At 43.4% G+C, this 15,932-nt stretch overlaps 1 protein-coding gene across 5 annotated transcripts in view; it reads left to right on the top strand.

Moving 5' to 3' along the window:
- The window catches only part of LOC146822909 (glutamate decarboxylase 1-like), a 931,087-nt gene that overhangs the window by 614,099 nt on the left and 301,056 nt on the right, over positions 1 to 15,932 (top strand). For all 5 annotated transcript variants that reach the window (XM_085607065.1, XM_085607066.1, XM_085607070.1 and 2 more), the window contains 2 exons: positions 8,745 to 8,860; positions 11,907 to 11,986. In XM_085607065.1, coding sequence (XP_085463191.1) covers positions 8,745 to 8,860; positions 11,907 to 11,986 — 196 coding nt within the window. The remainder of the gene's footprint in view (positions 1 to 8,744; positions 8,861 to 11,906; positions 11,987 to 15,932) is intronic.

Raw genomic sequence — 15,932 nt, 5'->3', positions numbered from 1 at the left:
GCCTGATGCTGCTGCTTTTGTAGCTTTTCTCTGACAGCTATACAGACCCCCAAGTATATTGTGGCATGGAATAGGAAATTTAGCGGCACAAATATGGAAATTTAGCGGCTCAAATATGGAAATTTAGTGGCATTTTTGCGGCACTTTATTTTACTTATAATTTTGTTTTAGCAGAGTATTCCACTTTGAAATAGGCATGTTTAAAGTGTCTGCAGCTCTACGGAAGCACAGCTTATGCTTTACAGTCTACACTATGCAGTTTCTGGGCCACAGGTCAAAGAAATTAGCATTCTGAAGATCGTACGGGTGTAAATTTACTCATCTCCGGAATTCACAAAAAAAATAATTTCCAACTACAGTGGGACACCAGACTTAGCTTTGCAAGCATTACCCGTGAAAACATTTGTCGATTCCATTTTCTTGTGCAAAAATGTACACACTTTTCTCATGAGAGAACCTGCAGAAGCAGTGAAAATGCACTTGCTAATCATGGAAAACTGCTCTCCCTCCAATCCACCCAACTAATATTCTTTCCTATTCCATTTTTTTTGCAATTTTATATAGTGTGAGCGCGACTCAAAGACTTTTGAGTGCCCTACATGGACATCAGTTACATTACAGAAGGTGATATATATGAATAATTTGCCCAGAATCACATGACGTTGTGCCGACGCCGAGACTTGAACTTGGTTCCCAGTTCCAAAATCGTCAGCTTTCGCCCTAATGCCACGTTGTCTCCCCCACTATGAAAAGGGAACACCTTTCCCATTGATGTAAGCAAATCACAGATGAGGAGTGGGTTTACCAAAATAGACATTTCAGGGAGAGTATATGAGAGGAAAACCAGTATTCTTTCAAAATACATATGAGCATTTGCATGTGTAAGTGTGTCCTACGCGCACATATGGTTCTCAGATAAATTACCTATGTTTTCACGTGCTACGTTAGGCTGTCCACAACAACTTCTAGGGGTACGTAAAATGTATTCTGCTAAGTAATCTCCCATTACAGTCCAAGTGGAACAATTCTTTCTTCAAGGTGCTAGAATTGTTGGATTTCCAGTAAGCATGCCGCCGCGCCACTAGTCTGTTCACCAGTGGTGGCTCCTCTATAGGGGCGTTTGGGCGCCGCCCCCCTGCTTTCTCGCAGTGCGAAAAGGCAGAAACATAAAATGTAATAACTGCCATTTATGTTTCTGCCTTCTCGCACTGCAAGAAAGCAGAAGTGTGTGGTTCGGGGTGGGCGTTCCTGCTCGAGGGCAGGGGGGAGTGGCTTGCACACTGTTGTGCATACTGACTGTTTGGTCAGCATGCAGCAGCCTACATAGAGAAAATGGCCCGGGTGGGGCGCTCTCAGATTCGCCTCACAAGTTGTGATTGGCGAGGGGAGGGAGGGCTGATGACGAGGAGAGCTGCAGCCGGCCGGCCCGGAACTGGAAAACACAGCAGGAGTCAGGACCGGACGGCGGGAGTCGGGACCCATCCAGAAGATGGCGCGGGACGGTACGTTTTATTTCTTGTATTTTTTTCCCATTAAACCCCCCCCGGCCTCCCCCCACCCCGCGATGCGACGATCCCATTTCCACCCCCTCCCCCACCCGTGGGTACAGTAGAAACACAACATTTACTGCAGTGGCTGTGAAGCTTTTTAAATCACCCTGTAAGTTTTTTGCTTCTAAGCGCTTGATTACTTACAACGTTTGTGTTGCTTCTGTAGTGTTTGACCGTTTTAACCACACAAAAATGAATGGCGAATATTTTCTGCAATCTACCTTTTGGAAATCTTTTCTATGCACCGATGAAACTGTCTAGACAATTCTCTGCAAGCCCACCGTTTTCTAGAACCACTTAAACTGGAGCGTGCAGGAAAATAACAAATTTTTGCAAATTATATTTTCTCCTATCATTTTGGTTGCTTTATATAAGAATATGTACAAAACGGAAAAGCCCCCAAAAAATGTAAACTTAAAGTTTTGAAAATATCCGTACACCTTCACAAACATCGTAAAAACGCTGTGCTACGCCTACGTTGGGCACCTTGGCCCCCGTTTATTCCTGCTTTCAAAGAACCCAGAGTAACACCACTTGCTTCCTGCCCCAGATATGAATATGACGGTTGGATGGTGTGGGGAGTGGGGCTGGATATTGTCACATATTCCATGTCCACACTACAGTCACAGCTAGCACTGATGTTATAATGGGCGACCAGTGAAGGGGAGCGCAGGAGTTGACTAGAGACTTGACATTTTATGTATGAATGGTATTCATTCTTTACAGTGTTTGTAAATAGCTCCCTGCCTTCAGCCAGAAGTCTTCACAGGAAGCCGAGGAGGGCACCACTCAGGCTACTATTCTGTCACGAAGAATTTAAAGCAGATACACTTTTCTTTGCAGCACATCTTTTTGTTCAATGGCTTGCCTTCCATATGGATGTTCTGAACTGCCTACTAAATAGGGTTGAGGTTCACTATGAAATAGTGTATATGGTGGGCAGGTGCACCCCTGTAAGTGCTTTAACGCAAAACTGTTTATAACACCTGCATCCCGTCCTGTATTTGCACTGGGGAAATTACTGAAACCCAAATAAAAGAAAGCAGGGCTCATGCACCTGGTCACAGGCTTCCCTCAACGGGATCCTAAACCAGGAATTAATTTAATAATAGTAACAATTTGAGCAGTTTTGAATAGGACTATAACACATTGCAGACAGCTGCATATCCTATTAGATCTTTAGTTTCATGACAGGGGAAGGGATAGGGGAATTACAGTGAGGTGTGTTTTGGGTTTTTGGTACAATGCGATCAAAGACGTCCGCTGCTGAACTGGCTGCCCTGTGCTTTTGGGCATAAAATACTTTCTTGTGAAGTGACTATTTTACCAGAATTGGGCAAGGACACATATTTCACTGGTGCAAGCTTGGGTAAATTCCCACTGACATTAGGGCATGCCAACTAATGCAAACATTGCTTTTGTATCAGTCAACTTGCCAGGCAGGATAATCCCAGTATAAAGTTGCCTCAGCACCTGCGCAGTTTATATAATCTGGAAATATCAGCGTAAAATCACAATGACACGAGGGAAATTGATCCAATCTGGAAAGGCTGATGCACGATTGCACTGATGACACAGGACTATTTGGTTTAATATTTAGCTGAAGCAACTACACTCTGCCTCTTGTAAATCCAGGTATGAAAATAATGCATTAATAAATGTGGCACTGTCATACATTATCTGGTATTCTACTGTCAAATCTGCTTATACCGCATGGTATACTCCATACGCCTTCAGTGTGAGGTGAGTTAGTTTTGCTTCCCTCCTGTACTTAGATTGTGACTTAACATGCATTGCACATTACAGTAACTGTTGAATATATAATGTAATAAGATAAGGGGCTGTTTTTAATGTGTTTAATATTTCAAGGCTATACATTTCCACTGCTTTATAAGCTTTGTTTTATCACTAAATTAATTTGTTTTAAAATGCACCAGTTGTCAATCTTTTATCATTTTTTTCTCGGCAATGTTCATCCATTAAGCTTGCTAAGGTTGCTTGTTAAGTTGCTACATAAAACTCATACCCAACTTTTACGCCGCACCACTTTTGAATGTCATCAGCCGCCACTGCTGTTCACTGACTTTGTCTTGTCATGATGTTATTCTGGTCGGAAGCAGGTCCAATGATTCACTGAAGGGTGTTCTTTTATCAGTCTTGTGTATTACACATTGTGTTCTGACGCTGTGTCCAGACTGCAGTCACCCGTAAGAGTTGCTCTTCGTTTACATCAGCTCACAGGCAATTTGTGAACCGCACAACTCAGAGTAGGAGTTTTCATTAGAGAGCTGAAAGCAAGAGAACGGCACACTCTGCGTGCCCCCCTCCTTCAGGTACATGCCTTTCTTTAACTTACTTATCTACTATTGTAAACGTGCTGAAAATGAAACAAACCGGTCGTGACTCATATTACAAAATTACATTTTAGAAAGTGCGCTGAGCACCCAACGGGCAGGAAGTTCAATTCACCTATTCGATGTTTTAGGTTCAACCAGTAGCGGCCCGTGGTGGGAGTGCTGCTGGGCGCTGATGTGGGGCGGGGGAGGGGCAGGGTGGGGGGTAGTAAACTACGGATTATGGCTGATTAGAGGTAAGTAAACATATAAATCAATAAAACGAAGTTCGTTGTGTGCGCTGCATCGCATTTGGCGATGCAGCGCGCGCAACGAAATTCGTTTTATTTATTTACATGCTTACTTACCTCTAATCAGCCATAATCCGTAGTTTACTACCCCCCATCCTGCCCCTCCCCCGCCCCACGTCAGCGCCCAGCAGCACTCCCACCACGGGCCGCTACTGGGCTCAACAGAATCCAAATAATGGGCACTTTCACACATTCACTACCGGCACGGTACTAAGCACACCTCCCAGGATCACATTTTCGAAATTTCACGGGCAGTTTTGTAAAAATCGCAGCATTTTTACAAAACTGCCGATTTTGCGATTTTTTTTGCAAATCGCGAAATCCTGGAGGGTCTGACTATACTAACCATATACAGCATCAGACATTCTGCTGGGCATCAACATGCTTGGATACACTGACTGGCATTTTTAAAGAAAGCCAAGCAGAAAACCACTGGAATAGCACCCAAACACACCCCTTGATATACAAGAAGCATAGGTCCTCCTTATGTTTTACAATCACTGAGAAATCTAGTGGGAATGGCTGTTTTATAAATGGGAGTGCATCTTTAATGATTGGTGGGTTTCTGTGTGTGGTTGTGTTGGACTTGACCCTTCCAGCAGGATCTTCCACAGACATTTTGCTGAATTTGTTTTGGTTAGCTTTAGTATCTGCACACTTTAACACTAGTAACCAGTACTAATGTGCTTGTGCTCTCTCTAATTAAAACACAGTAGAATTGGGTTATACCCAATTGGCATATTTAATTTACTTGTAAGTCCCTAGTAAAGTGGCACTACCGGTGCCCAGGAACTGTAAATTAAATACTACTAATGGGCCTGCAGTGGTGATTGTACCACCCACTTAACAGCACTTTAAACATGCCTTGGGTGTACCATTTCAGCCGGTGTGCGCATAATTGTACTGCCATTTCAACCTGGCCAAATTAACTTTTGCCAGGTCCAAACCCTATTTTTAATACATATAAGTTGCCCCAAGAGTAAGTCCTGGGCAGCCCAGAGGGCAGGGTGCAGTGTATTTAAAAAGTTGGAAATGAACTTTTAAGTTTTACATCTCCTGGTAGTGAAAAACTCTTACATTCATTTTTCACTGCTGCAAGACCCACCTCTCCCATAGGATAACATAACAGTTACCCTGTTACTTTTAACAAGCTGTAATTTCCAGATGGAAATGGGTAACCAGTGCATGTTTGTTTCCTTCGGAATTGTAATGAGAAATCCTAACTTATGGTGAAGTCAGATTTTAAATTACAATTTTGAAAATGTGCTGATGCCTGGATGCCTGGCGACTTCAAATGGAAACCTCTAGAAGCTTCTTCCCACTTCAAAGGTACAATTGGGTATAAATATTGAATCTCAGACACCAGCTCTTCAGTACACTTCTGGACTTCTGGATAAACCGCCAGGAAGAAGGACTGTGGTTCTGCTGAAATGACTACCACTCTTTTGGAGTGCTGCTGTGAAGGACTTCTTCCCTGCTGTGCTGACCTGCTGCCTGGGTGAGAGGAACTGGACCTGCAGCTATTGAAACCTGGACCCCAAAGTGACTCCCAGGGCTCATTGGCTGGTCTCCTGACTTGAGCCTCAGGGACAGAAGGCTCCAACAACCTCGACCACAGCTCCTGGACTCTGTCAAATGAGAGTCTACCCTGCCAAGTGGTACCCCAGTCCTGGACCCTTTGAAGTGGGCCTAAGGTGCTCTGCCAGCCTCTCTAGATCCATCAGAACCAACGCATCTCGTTCGCTGTGCAGCGCAACACCAAGCAGAACCAACTCATTGTTGCTGCTCTGTGGATCACACTGTTGCAAAGACCGGCATCGCATCACAGTCCGCAGCCTCAGGAAACCACTGCTGCATGACACCTCCTCCGTGCAGGCCCTTGCATACCTCGACAGCAGCCTCAACGGCGATGCTGCACTTCACATGACAGCCTCCTAGCTCTTTGGAAGCGACGCATGGCACCGACTGCCCGACACATCCTCAATGCCGGACTTCGCCTCGTAAGCCCCGTTGACAGGACCCTCAACGAAGTAAGCCCTCGTACCTCAGCCTCGATCACATCTCGGAACTGACGCATCGCTTCGGTTACGCACCGCATCTATGACGCGGACCCTCACAAACGCTCCCCAACCCAGGATTTAAGATACTTTATTCAGTGGACCTAACTGGATCCCTGTAGCGCGCCCATGATCCATCGCAGTTGGCCTGAACTTGTCACTTTGTCCTAGTCCGATGCAATATATCCACAGTTGGTACTTTATCTTTTTAGCGTTATATCCCCGGTTCTACTAATTATATTTTTGTGGTTTTGGTCTTGTTTTATTTATTATAAATAACTATTGCAGCGTAAGCATTTACACCAGCGGTGGCCAACAATGCATCAAGTTCGCTCTATATCACAATTACATCTAAAGATAAATATTGGTGAGTGTCCCACTGTGCACCCCTGCTAATCTGGCTGGCTTCTCGGCCACTCTAATCTGGTAGGTTGTCCTGGAGATGCTGAACACATCTTGAGAGCTCAGTGGCCTCTGAGTATTGCCTCAGTAGCATTCATGCTCTCACAAGGTATTGGTTGCGGCAGACGTTTTGTAGTGGTGTCTACCAAAATATATTTATCCTCTTTGCAGACCAGACATGTTGAGCGCAGGCAACAAGAACATTTTCCAGTCTTTTTGCAGTTTTCAGTGGATGACATGTAAATTTTGAGTATAATACCTATAAAGAAATTTGTACAAGGTTGTATGACAGAGACATACCTGGCTGAACCATGACGCGGTCCCAACCACAAATGCAGCTTAACCATGCATTCCTTTACCACTCATGCCTTTACCACACAACTTTGTTGTAAAGGCATGATTGGTAAAGGGATATGCGTGGAAAAGATCACCACTACCCTCAGGGCCGTCTGGTCTCTCCCACCAACTCTATCCCTAATTCTGATTACGTTCCTTTGACCTGCTCAACCCTAAATTTTAGAATTTCTTACACCTGTTGGTGGTTGGTGGCCGAGGCTAATTCATTGGTTTTACAGCCATTTTGGGGCCATCATTCAAAATTTTAACTACAATATGGTGACCCCCGCTCTGGCTGGCCATCCTGTATTACTTTACTCTTCCTGAACTACCACCTTTTTATTTTCACGTCATTGTCTATCTGTAGAGCTTACTAAGAAAGCCTATTTATTCTCCGAAATTGCTACTTCCGCCTTGCTGTTTCTCGCTACCCGAGTTGCACATTATTGCACTATAATCGCATCAATCCTTTCAACCTTTCAAACTCTATGTTGTGTGCTTTTTCAGAAGTGCTCTAAAATTCAAATAAAATGGAATGGACAGGTGCACAGGTGCACAGGGCAGGAGAAGTATTATTTCAAGTGACAAGTACGGAAGAAATGCATTTTGCATCAGTTTCTGAGACCAGGAAAGAATAGGACAGGCACCAGGGAGATGGCAGACAGTAGTCATCAATCGAATAATTGGCGGAAAGAAGTCCAACAGAGTTGCAAGTGCGGAGCCATGGATGTCAGCCTGAAGAGAGAGCATGTAAAAGGGGAAAAAAAAGATGATTACATATCCACCAAATGGTCAGATGATAAACAAAATGCAGATAAGACTTCTGTAAGAATTTATAAAACTTGCAGAAAATATTAATAGTAAAAATAATAATAAATAGAAGACCATTTGGTGCATCATCGTTCGTCTACATGTTTTAAGTTGAAAAGCACTGGGTATTTGAACTCTTATACTTATTTGAGCACTTGGTCGACATTCCTTAATTTCCATATAGGTTTGCAGTCTCAAAGACATGCACATGTAGGGGGCCCAGTGTATTAAGTGATCGTAGTTCAAGTTTTCGGCTTGCAGATACTCCACATCCCTCCTGGCACAAAGTAGTTTAAGGATTTCCCAGACTCTCTGAATTATATACACAAATCAATGAAAACAACACAGAAGAAATGCCCTTTATTTAAATAATTTAAATTGACTTTATTTAAGAAACCAAAGCTAATTTATTTACCTCCGCGTGGCAATCAGGGACAGCTTCAAATATAGTTCTGTGTACAAATGAAGTGATGTAATGGAGAGATTGTGGGCCTGATAATGCACTTGTAAAAATGCGGACATTCGTCACATTTGTGACAGAGTAACACATTCACCAAACTCTATATCGGGTCCTTTGTGTTTATCCAAGATTCATATAATGTATACTGTGTTTTTGTAAAAAGTGAGTTAAGAAATCACATTCTGTATAATGTTGCTTTCTGGCAAAATGAAGCAATTTCGTTTTTCACCATTGTGATTTTTGCAGAGAAAGGAATGGGTAAATTGTGTTTGCCCCAAAACATACCTTTTTATCCTTCACATTGGAAGTGGTCATCTGTTATTGTAAGCTTGAAAACAGATCAGTCTAGCTTCATTTTGATTGGTGCAAAATAGGCGGAACTGTGACCCACTTGGCAGTCTAGAGGTGACCAGTGGCAATTTTTTTAACTGTTGCTCAACTTATACATTTTCTATTGCCTTCTAAGTTTTGCTTATTTTTCATAGGTGGGTCCATCTCCAACCTGTACAGCATACTGGTCGCTCGTTACAAGCGCTTTCCTGCTGTGAAAACCAAAGGCATGACGGCCATTCCAAGCATTGCGTTGTTTGCTTCTGAGCATGTAAGTATGTGCACCAAAATGTTGCTCGCTGGCGCTATTATTGTACATTATAATTTGTAGCTAGAGTGAGTATCCCTTGGGCGGTCTATGCTGCAATGTGAATTCACATGTTATTAAAATGAAAGAAATACTGCGTCTGGACGGTTGCATTCCTTAATTTACACGATCTCTGTAATTTGCCATCGTTGCTTGCATGTGACGATATGGGCAACGTAAGCTACGACATAAGTTTATCAAGCTGCAAAGAACCAGCGCGTGACAATAGACATAATGGGTCAAATTTTTTAAACACAGTTGCAACTTCCACTACAGTACAGCTTTGCATGTGTGTAAGTTATACTATCTAGGTTGTTCACAAAACATGTATACTCAAATAAGTCTAGTGTAAGCTCATGTAATGCCCTTCATTATCCATTCCCGTCCATTGTGCTTTTGCCCACTGTGCCACTCTAGAATGGGATTAACTTTATGCAAATCAGACTTGAGGCCTGACGTTCTAACCTATTTTGTGGTCACAAACGTTGTGATAAAAAAAAATCGCGAGAGGACTCTTTGGTGGAGATCTTTTTAAAGGGACGCCACAGTGGTGAGTGCCGGTGTGTGGGGATTTGTGCGGGTGGGTTAAATATACCATGCTGCTACCCTCAAAGGTATTTATTCTTGGGGCTGTACGATGTATTCAAAAACAGTCAAAGAAGGGACTCGTGACCCTGCTAATAATGAGGAGGGTTTGTTCGTTTTTTGCAATTTTAAGTGAATAATGGTGATGAATGGATAATCAGGTCTAATCAGGTCAACATGTTTCACGCCTATTCGGTCCCTAGTGGATCCTATAGTGTTTCGTCAGGACCAGGGGAGTTTTAAGAAGTAGAAAATTGTGGCACAAGGGGTTCGAGACAGAAACACACAATACACCCTGTGATGTTACACTGATTCAGGTAGGTGGTCTAGGCGGCTCTGCACCCAATCGGTATCGACCATCTTAACGTGGAAATCCAACCTAGAAAAATAAAGATATAAATAGAAAACACGATTTTATAGAGTTTTTGCTGATGACACTACGAAAGGCAAGTCATGTCACAGGTTAAGCGGTGAGCAACACATCCGCATAAACACTCCATGCACGATCGTAGCGAACTTACTGAGTCATAGTATAGCAATACATTCTTAGAGGTGTGCCTCTGTGACAGGTTTGCGGTCCCCGTCATGAAAGGGAGTGCGTGGACACAGGCACACTGTGAGTGGTATAAAAACACAATCCCTATCCCAAAAATTATCCAAGAATGCCTCAACAGCTTTAAATGCCACGTCAATGTGGCAGTAAACCGCGCACACAGGCTCTGCATTGGCAGGACTGAGACAGGTTTGAAAGGCTACTTCTCTGGGTGGCACAACAGTGCTGCAGGCCCACTAATAGCATTACAGTTACAGGCCATAGGTATATGGTAACCACTTTAAAAGGGACGTACAAGTAAATGAAATATGCCAAACAGGTGTAAAACAATCGTACCATGTTTGAGAGGCAAGAGCACATGTACTTTAGTCTCCAAAGTCCAATAGCCAACCTAAAGAAGGTCAGAAAAATAGGCGAAAGGAAGGCAAAAAGTTTGGGGTCAACCCAGCAAAAGGCCCACATCCAACAATAGCCCTGTTTCCCTAGAGGACTCCTGGCTGCTTAAAAAAAAATATTTAAAGGCAATCACAGACCTTTTTGTCTACTGAACTTATCAGGCCACCATGGTTATTGCAAGCAATCATAGAGAGTCAGAAAATGGCGACCTGCTGAATGCATATTAATTAGGCATGGCAGTCTGCAACTCACCATGACTCTATATTTTGCGATTGACTTCTTAGTATAGAGGGCTGTTTGCAAAATCAGATTCTATTAAAAAAAAAAACTGGTTCTTTGTGCACGCCTAACTCTTCACCACTGACTTTCAGCTAGTCCTGTGGCGGGACACTCCTTAAAGTAGCTGCACGCAATATAAATAGCATATCATATCATATCAAAAAGTTACTTTTGCGTTTTTGTGAAGGGAATCTTCCTATATCAGGCCCATGGTTCTTCCCCAATAGGATTATACATATGGGTGTGTAAGTCGTTTACCAAACATTCTTACTAATTGTTTTGCATCATGCCACAACCATAATAAGAAGGCTGTAGTGGAACAGTAGACTTGCCAGTATGCGTTGTGCTACTCGTTAAAACCGTAGATCAATATTTATAAGTAACTTGCTGTTATGGCCCATTTTTAGGTCGAGCATTCGAGACCTCTTGTATATACTTTAGTATATACTTATATGTGTATGTACTTTATGGGCTCTGGAGATCACCCCTAAGACTTGTCTGCTTCCGCTTAGGAACTTTTTTTTCTGTTCAACTGCCTCTGTTTAACTGTCTTGATAGAAAACGAGCAGCAGAGGTCAGTAAAATACCAGAATCACTTTAGCATTCTCTAGATTCCAGTCCATAGAAATTGTCTTCCACGAGCACCCATAGACAATAATATTTTTTTTAAATCTTGTATTTTCAGTGATATGACCACCGAAGACCCTGATTTTATATTCAAAACAGAGCTTTGGACTATACCATTTCCTGCTGAAAGGCAAAATTTATCTTCATGTGTTCCCATACCTGGCGTGTCACGCAGTTTGGTGCTCACTTTTCCTCCGTGTTAAAGAACAGTTGATGTTTCAGCACCCAGGCTAATGTGCTGCATAGCTAAATACATATAAGGAGGTCCCAAAGTCGAGACCGTTTGCATTGCAAATGCTTGTTCCTTCTGGTGCTCTGGTGTTTAGCAGCTGCAAACATCAATGTTCATTTCACTTCTGCAGTAGGCACTTTGAACATTAGTGCCTCAGAGCACCACTAATCGACACAAACAGAAGTGAAACAAACCCGCACAACACACATAAATATGTCATATATTGCAGATTAGCTCAGATCACAAAAAACACTCTTAAGTGCACAGTTCCTTAAGTATCCATATAAAAACTAATGTAATGCTGTAAAGGTAATTCTGTATGTTTGTGCCCATTTCAGAGCCACTATTCCACACAGAAGGCTGCAGCAGTTCTTGGGATTGGCACAGATTATGTAATTGCAGTTAAGTGTGATGAAAGGTAAGATCAAACATTAAAAGCCTTCACCTAGTTTTTAAGGCGGTACTGTAATTTCTTTTGATAATTATTTACAACACTACTGCACTTTTTAAATTTAAGCAATGTTATTGCCCATGGTACATTGTCAGTGGTAAAGGATTTGATGCATAAGGATTTAGCATAAGTATTTCTTTCCATTCACCTGTAAGAAGCGTTATATGGGCAATATGTCCTCTACGCTGTCAAGCAGTGGGCAGATGTCAAAACTGGTTCTACTTTTGCTAACCAAACGCCATGCAAACTGGAACATTTTGTGAATGAATTGTGTAAGCATTGTTGCTGTTGCAGACATTGTGAGTAGGTATTCAACAAATTCCATTGCTCTGGTGCACTGACAATATCGCAGCTCCTCCAAGTCTTAAGCTGGTGGGGACTCGGTGGCTGGTATCACAGGTTTATAGGATGCTGCGGGAAGACACGCATGCGCCTGCACTGGAATGAAAAAAAGTGGTCTTAGGCTATGGGAAAGCAGTTGACAGAGACAGAATGTGAGGCTCTACATGAAGGGGTGAAGGGGACTTCTACTAATAGCCCCTTTAAGCCGATTCAATAGAATTTTGTGCACTAGGAGCCGCATTACGGTATGGACGCATTTTCCTGGTTAGCATCGGGCACACCTTTCAAAAGGTGCGCCCAGCGCTAGCCAGGAAAATACACCGCATTATAGTGAATGCACTGCCCCCAGTGCAGTCGTGTACTCACACTGCCCTGGGGCAGTGCATTCATGTGAAAAACAGAGCAGCTACTTTGAAGTGTTTCACTGTGCATGCGGCAACCCGTCTGCATTTTGAAGGGGGATTAGAGATCCCCTTGCAGGCTGGTGCAGTGAGTGACTGTACAAGCATGTAAGGGGATGTCTGGGGGATCCATGGGACACCCTTTCCCTTCTCCAGAGGGTTTCTTTCAGGGGGCGTACTGACTGTGCACCACCTTTTAGGTGATGCACTGTCAGTGCACCTCCTGACAGCTTCTATTATACGCCGCATACCCCCATGCAAATGAGGCAACTACCCCTGATGATGGTGCCGGAGCTTTTGTGCAATACAGAAGGGGCCACACAAGCATCTTCAGCCCTTTCTGTAAAACCAAACTGCCCCGAGGGCACGCAAAGTGGGCACAAATGCCTGTTTCATCCCTGGGGCACTCCTGTAATATGACCCCTAGTGTATTTGGCCCTCAAACTGCTACACCCTATATGTCTGGGGCACCCATTCTCCTGTCCACACTGTACCATGGCTGACACTGCTTTTCTGCACATGGTATAAGGTGCCCAGTAGTCAGGGTTTACTGGCGCGCAGTGGTGGCCAGGCTGTAAAGGGTCTATGGATGGTCACTCTCTTTGTGTATTAAGTTATGCCTCTTGGAAATTATACCAAATCGTAAGAAGAGACAACTCACCAGTCAGTTTTTGTTTCAAGGGATAGTGCTGGCAAAATGCAGGATTGCCATCAAGTGGATGTCAAGGGATGAGTCAAATGCTTACGGACTGGTTGCGTGATATGGCAGAGTGGGGGGGGGGGCAGTGGCTGAGGAAAGGCACATGCACAAGACTCAAATAGATAACAGGCGAGCTTATGACATGCAGGCATGGGTGGCTATGCTTACTGAGCTGCTTGAAGCGGAGGATGCATTGCCCCCCTGATGAGATGAGTCTTAGGGGTATGATTGCGATGATTGGACATGTGGTGCTGGACCCTAGCCGGGGGTGGGAGACGGTTTGCGGATTACCAAGTAACAGGGGACGTGCCTGCCTCAAGTGCTATAGTTCAAGCTGGAACCTGTCGTAATTGAATTGTTCTTGTAAATTGTTGTCTTGGTGGTAATATAACCTAGGTAGAGCATAAAGGGGTGGGAGGGCCTTATTTCTAGGGTTGTTATTATTCTGTACTATGGCATCATGTGTCGAAGGTTGGAAAATTGTACCGGAATCAGGGTATAAATGCCAATAAAAAAACTATACAAAAAAAACAACACAGTGCTGTTGCACATTTTCATCATATGCAGCATCCTAGACACCATTGTGTATCTTGACAGGTCCAAAGACATATTGTTATCAATTCTTTTAAATATACACAGAGTGGGCTTTGGCTTCACCCAGAGGAGTATTACTCTAGTACGCCACGATCTTGGCTATTCGGTGAATCATTGCTCTTGCCAGGGAGTGCTTCCATAGGAAAGCATGAGGGACTATTTGGCATGTGAAGAGAATACTCAATCATCAGACTTTGTTACATTCAGTCTTTATCTCCTATGTGCAATCTATAAAGAAAGCAGTCCCTTTTTTCTACTTTTTTCCCCTAGCATTTCCAAAGCTAACAGGGCAGGCTTTATTGTGATAAACATAATTTGCTCTTGTACTGCATGTCAATGGTATTCTTTGCTGTACCGGCCAATATCTTTCAACTGGCATATCCATAGCACCTTCGGTGTCTTACATTTGCAAAACCTGTTCTCGACCACTGTGTCTTGAAAGTCACTACCGATGTCATTGGAAGCCATCCTGTCAGGCTGTAAAGATTTCTCAGTACAAAGAATAAGATTCACAAAACTAATTTGGTTATACATTCACACAGGATAATGTTTTTGATTTGAGTGCATGGTGAACTTTCATGTTAATCACAAAGAATTCCAGAATTAGCCTTGGAAATCTGCCACTAAGATATATCAACATGTATAGATGTTCATTCCCATATGGGCAAATTAAATGGCATTGGCTCTTGTAACTTTTGTGACCCCTCACTGGCATTTCCACCCCATCCTCTTTAGAAATGTATTTCCCCTACAACCGTTTCAGTGTTGGGGTGTTCCCTCCCCACTTCCTCTGCAAAAGCAAATTTGCACCTGCCTTGAATAGTGGCATCTACAGCCAGTCTCAGGCAAAAACATGTCTTGCCATTTGGGTGTTTCCTTCCCCTTAGCTAAAAGCCATTTGTTGCACTCTACTGCAAGCCATTTGTGGTGGCACTGTCAACCAGTTGCCTGCAAAGGTCTCAATGTAGCACTGACCTTGAAACTAGAAGGTAAATATTTGTGAATACTTGTAAACTTAGGGATATCAAACGCTTACAAGTAGACCGACCCCAAAAAGTACACAGAATTGCTCCTTAGAACGCGTTTGCTCACACACAGAATTAACCGATACTAGGGCCTGAGACGTTTTATTAAGACATGTGCAAAGTAGCCTCCGGCCCTGGGCCCCTGTCTTTCAGGGGGCCCTCCAGGGGCGTAACACAGGCCCCCACAGCCCCCTCAGTGCGGGGGGGCCCCAAGCTCCAAGGGGCCCCCTCGGCACTGCACTCTGGCCCGAGAGCTCCTGGTTGAGCCCAGAGGGGGCCCCTCCACGTACCGTGCAGGGAGGCCCACTCACTTTTTGTTACACCAGTGGGGCCCCCTGATACAGCTAGGTCTGTTCTGCAGAGTCGTGCCCTGATGGCCTTGACTAATTCTTAAACAGATCGCTCACAATACGGTTTTCCTTTAATTTATTTTTATTATGGGTTATGTGTGAGAGTCTATTACAGATATTTTACAGATAAATTATGTTTTTATGTTTCATGCTACATCCATAAAAAAGTTTCTTTTACATTAAAACAGGACCTCACATATGAGAAATGGGAGAGTGTCACAGAGAATATTTGCAGTAATATAAGTGCACTGCTGCTGTTATACAATATTGAAAACACACATCACTATCCCTGAATATTAGCTGTAAACATATTTAGTATTTGGACAAGTGTGTCCATGCACTGTCAGCGACCTGGCTAAAGAAGGCATGAAAGAGCTGAAATCGGATCGTAAATTCAAACCTGTTCCCATAAGGGTCCCACAAATTAAATTTGGCCCAGGGATCCCAAAATCCTTTAAATTTACCCCACAAGGACAATTTCGCTTCATTCCTAACTTTGTT

This window comes from Triturus cristatus, chromosome 5_2 (assembly GCF_964204655.1).
Source record: "Triturus cristatus chromosome 5_2, aTriCri1.1, whole genome shotgun sequence".
Taxonomy (NCBI): domain Eukaryota; kingdom Metazoa; phylum Chordata; class Amphibia; order Caudata; family Salamandridae; genus Triturus; species Triturus cristatus.
The sequence above is the reverse complement of the archived record's forward strand: the minus strand, read 5'-3'. Positions and strand labels throughout refer to the sequence as shown.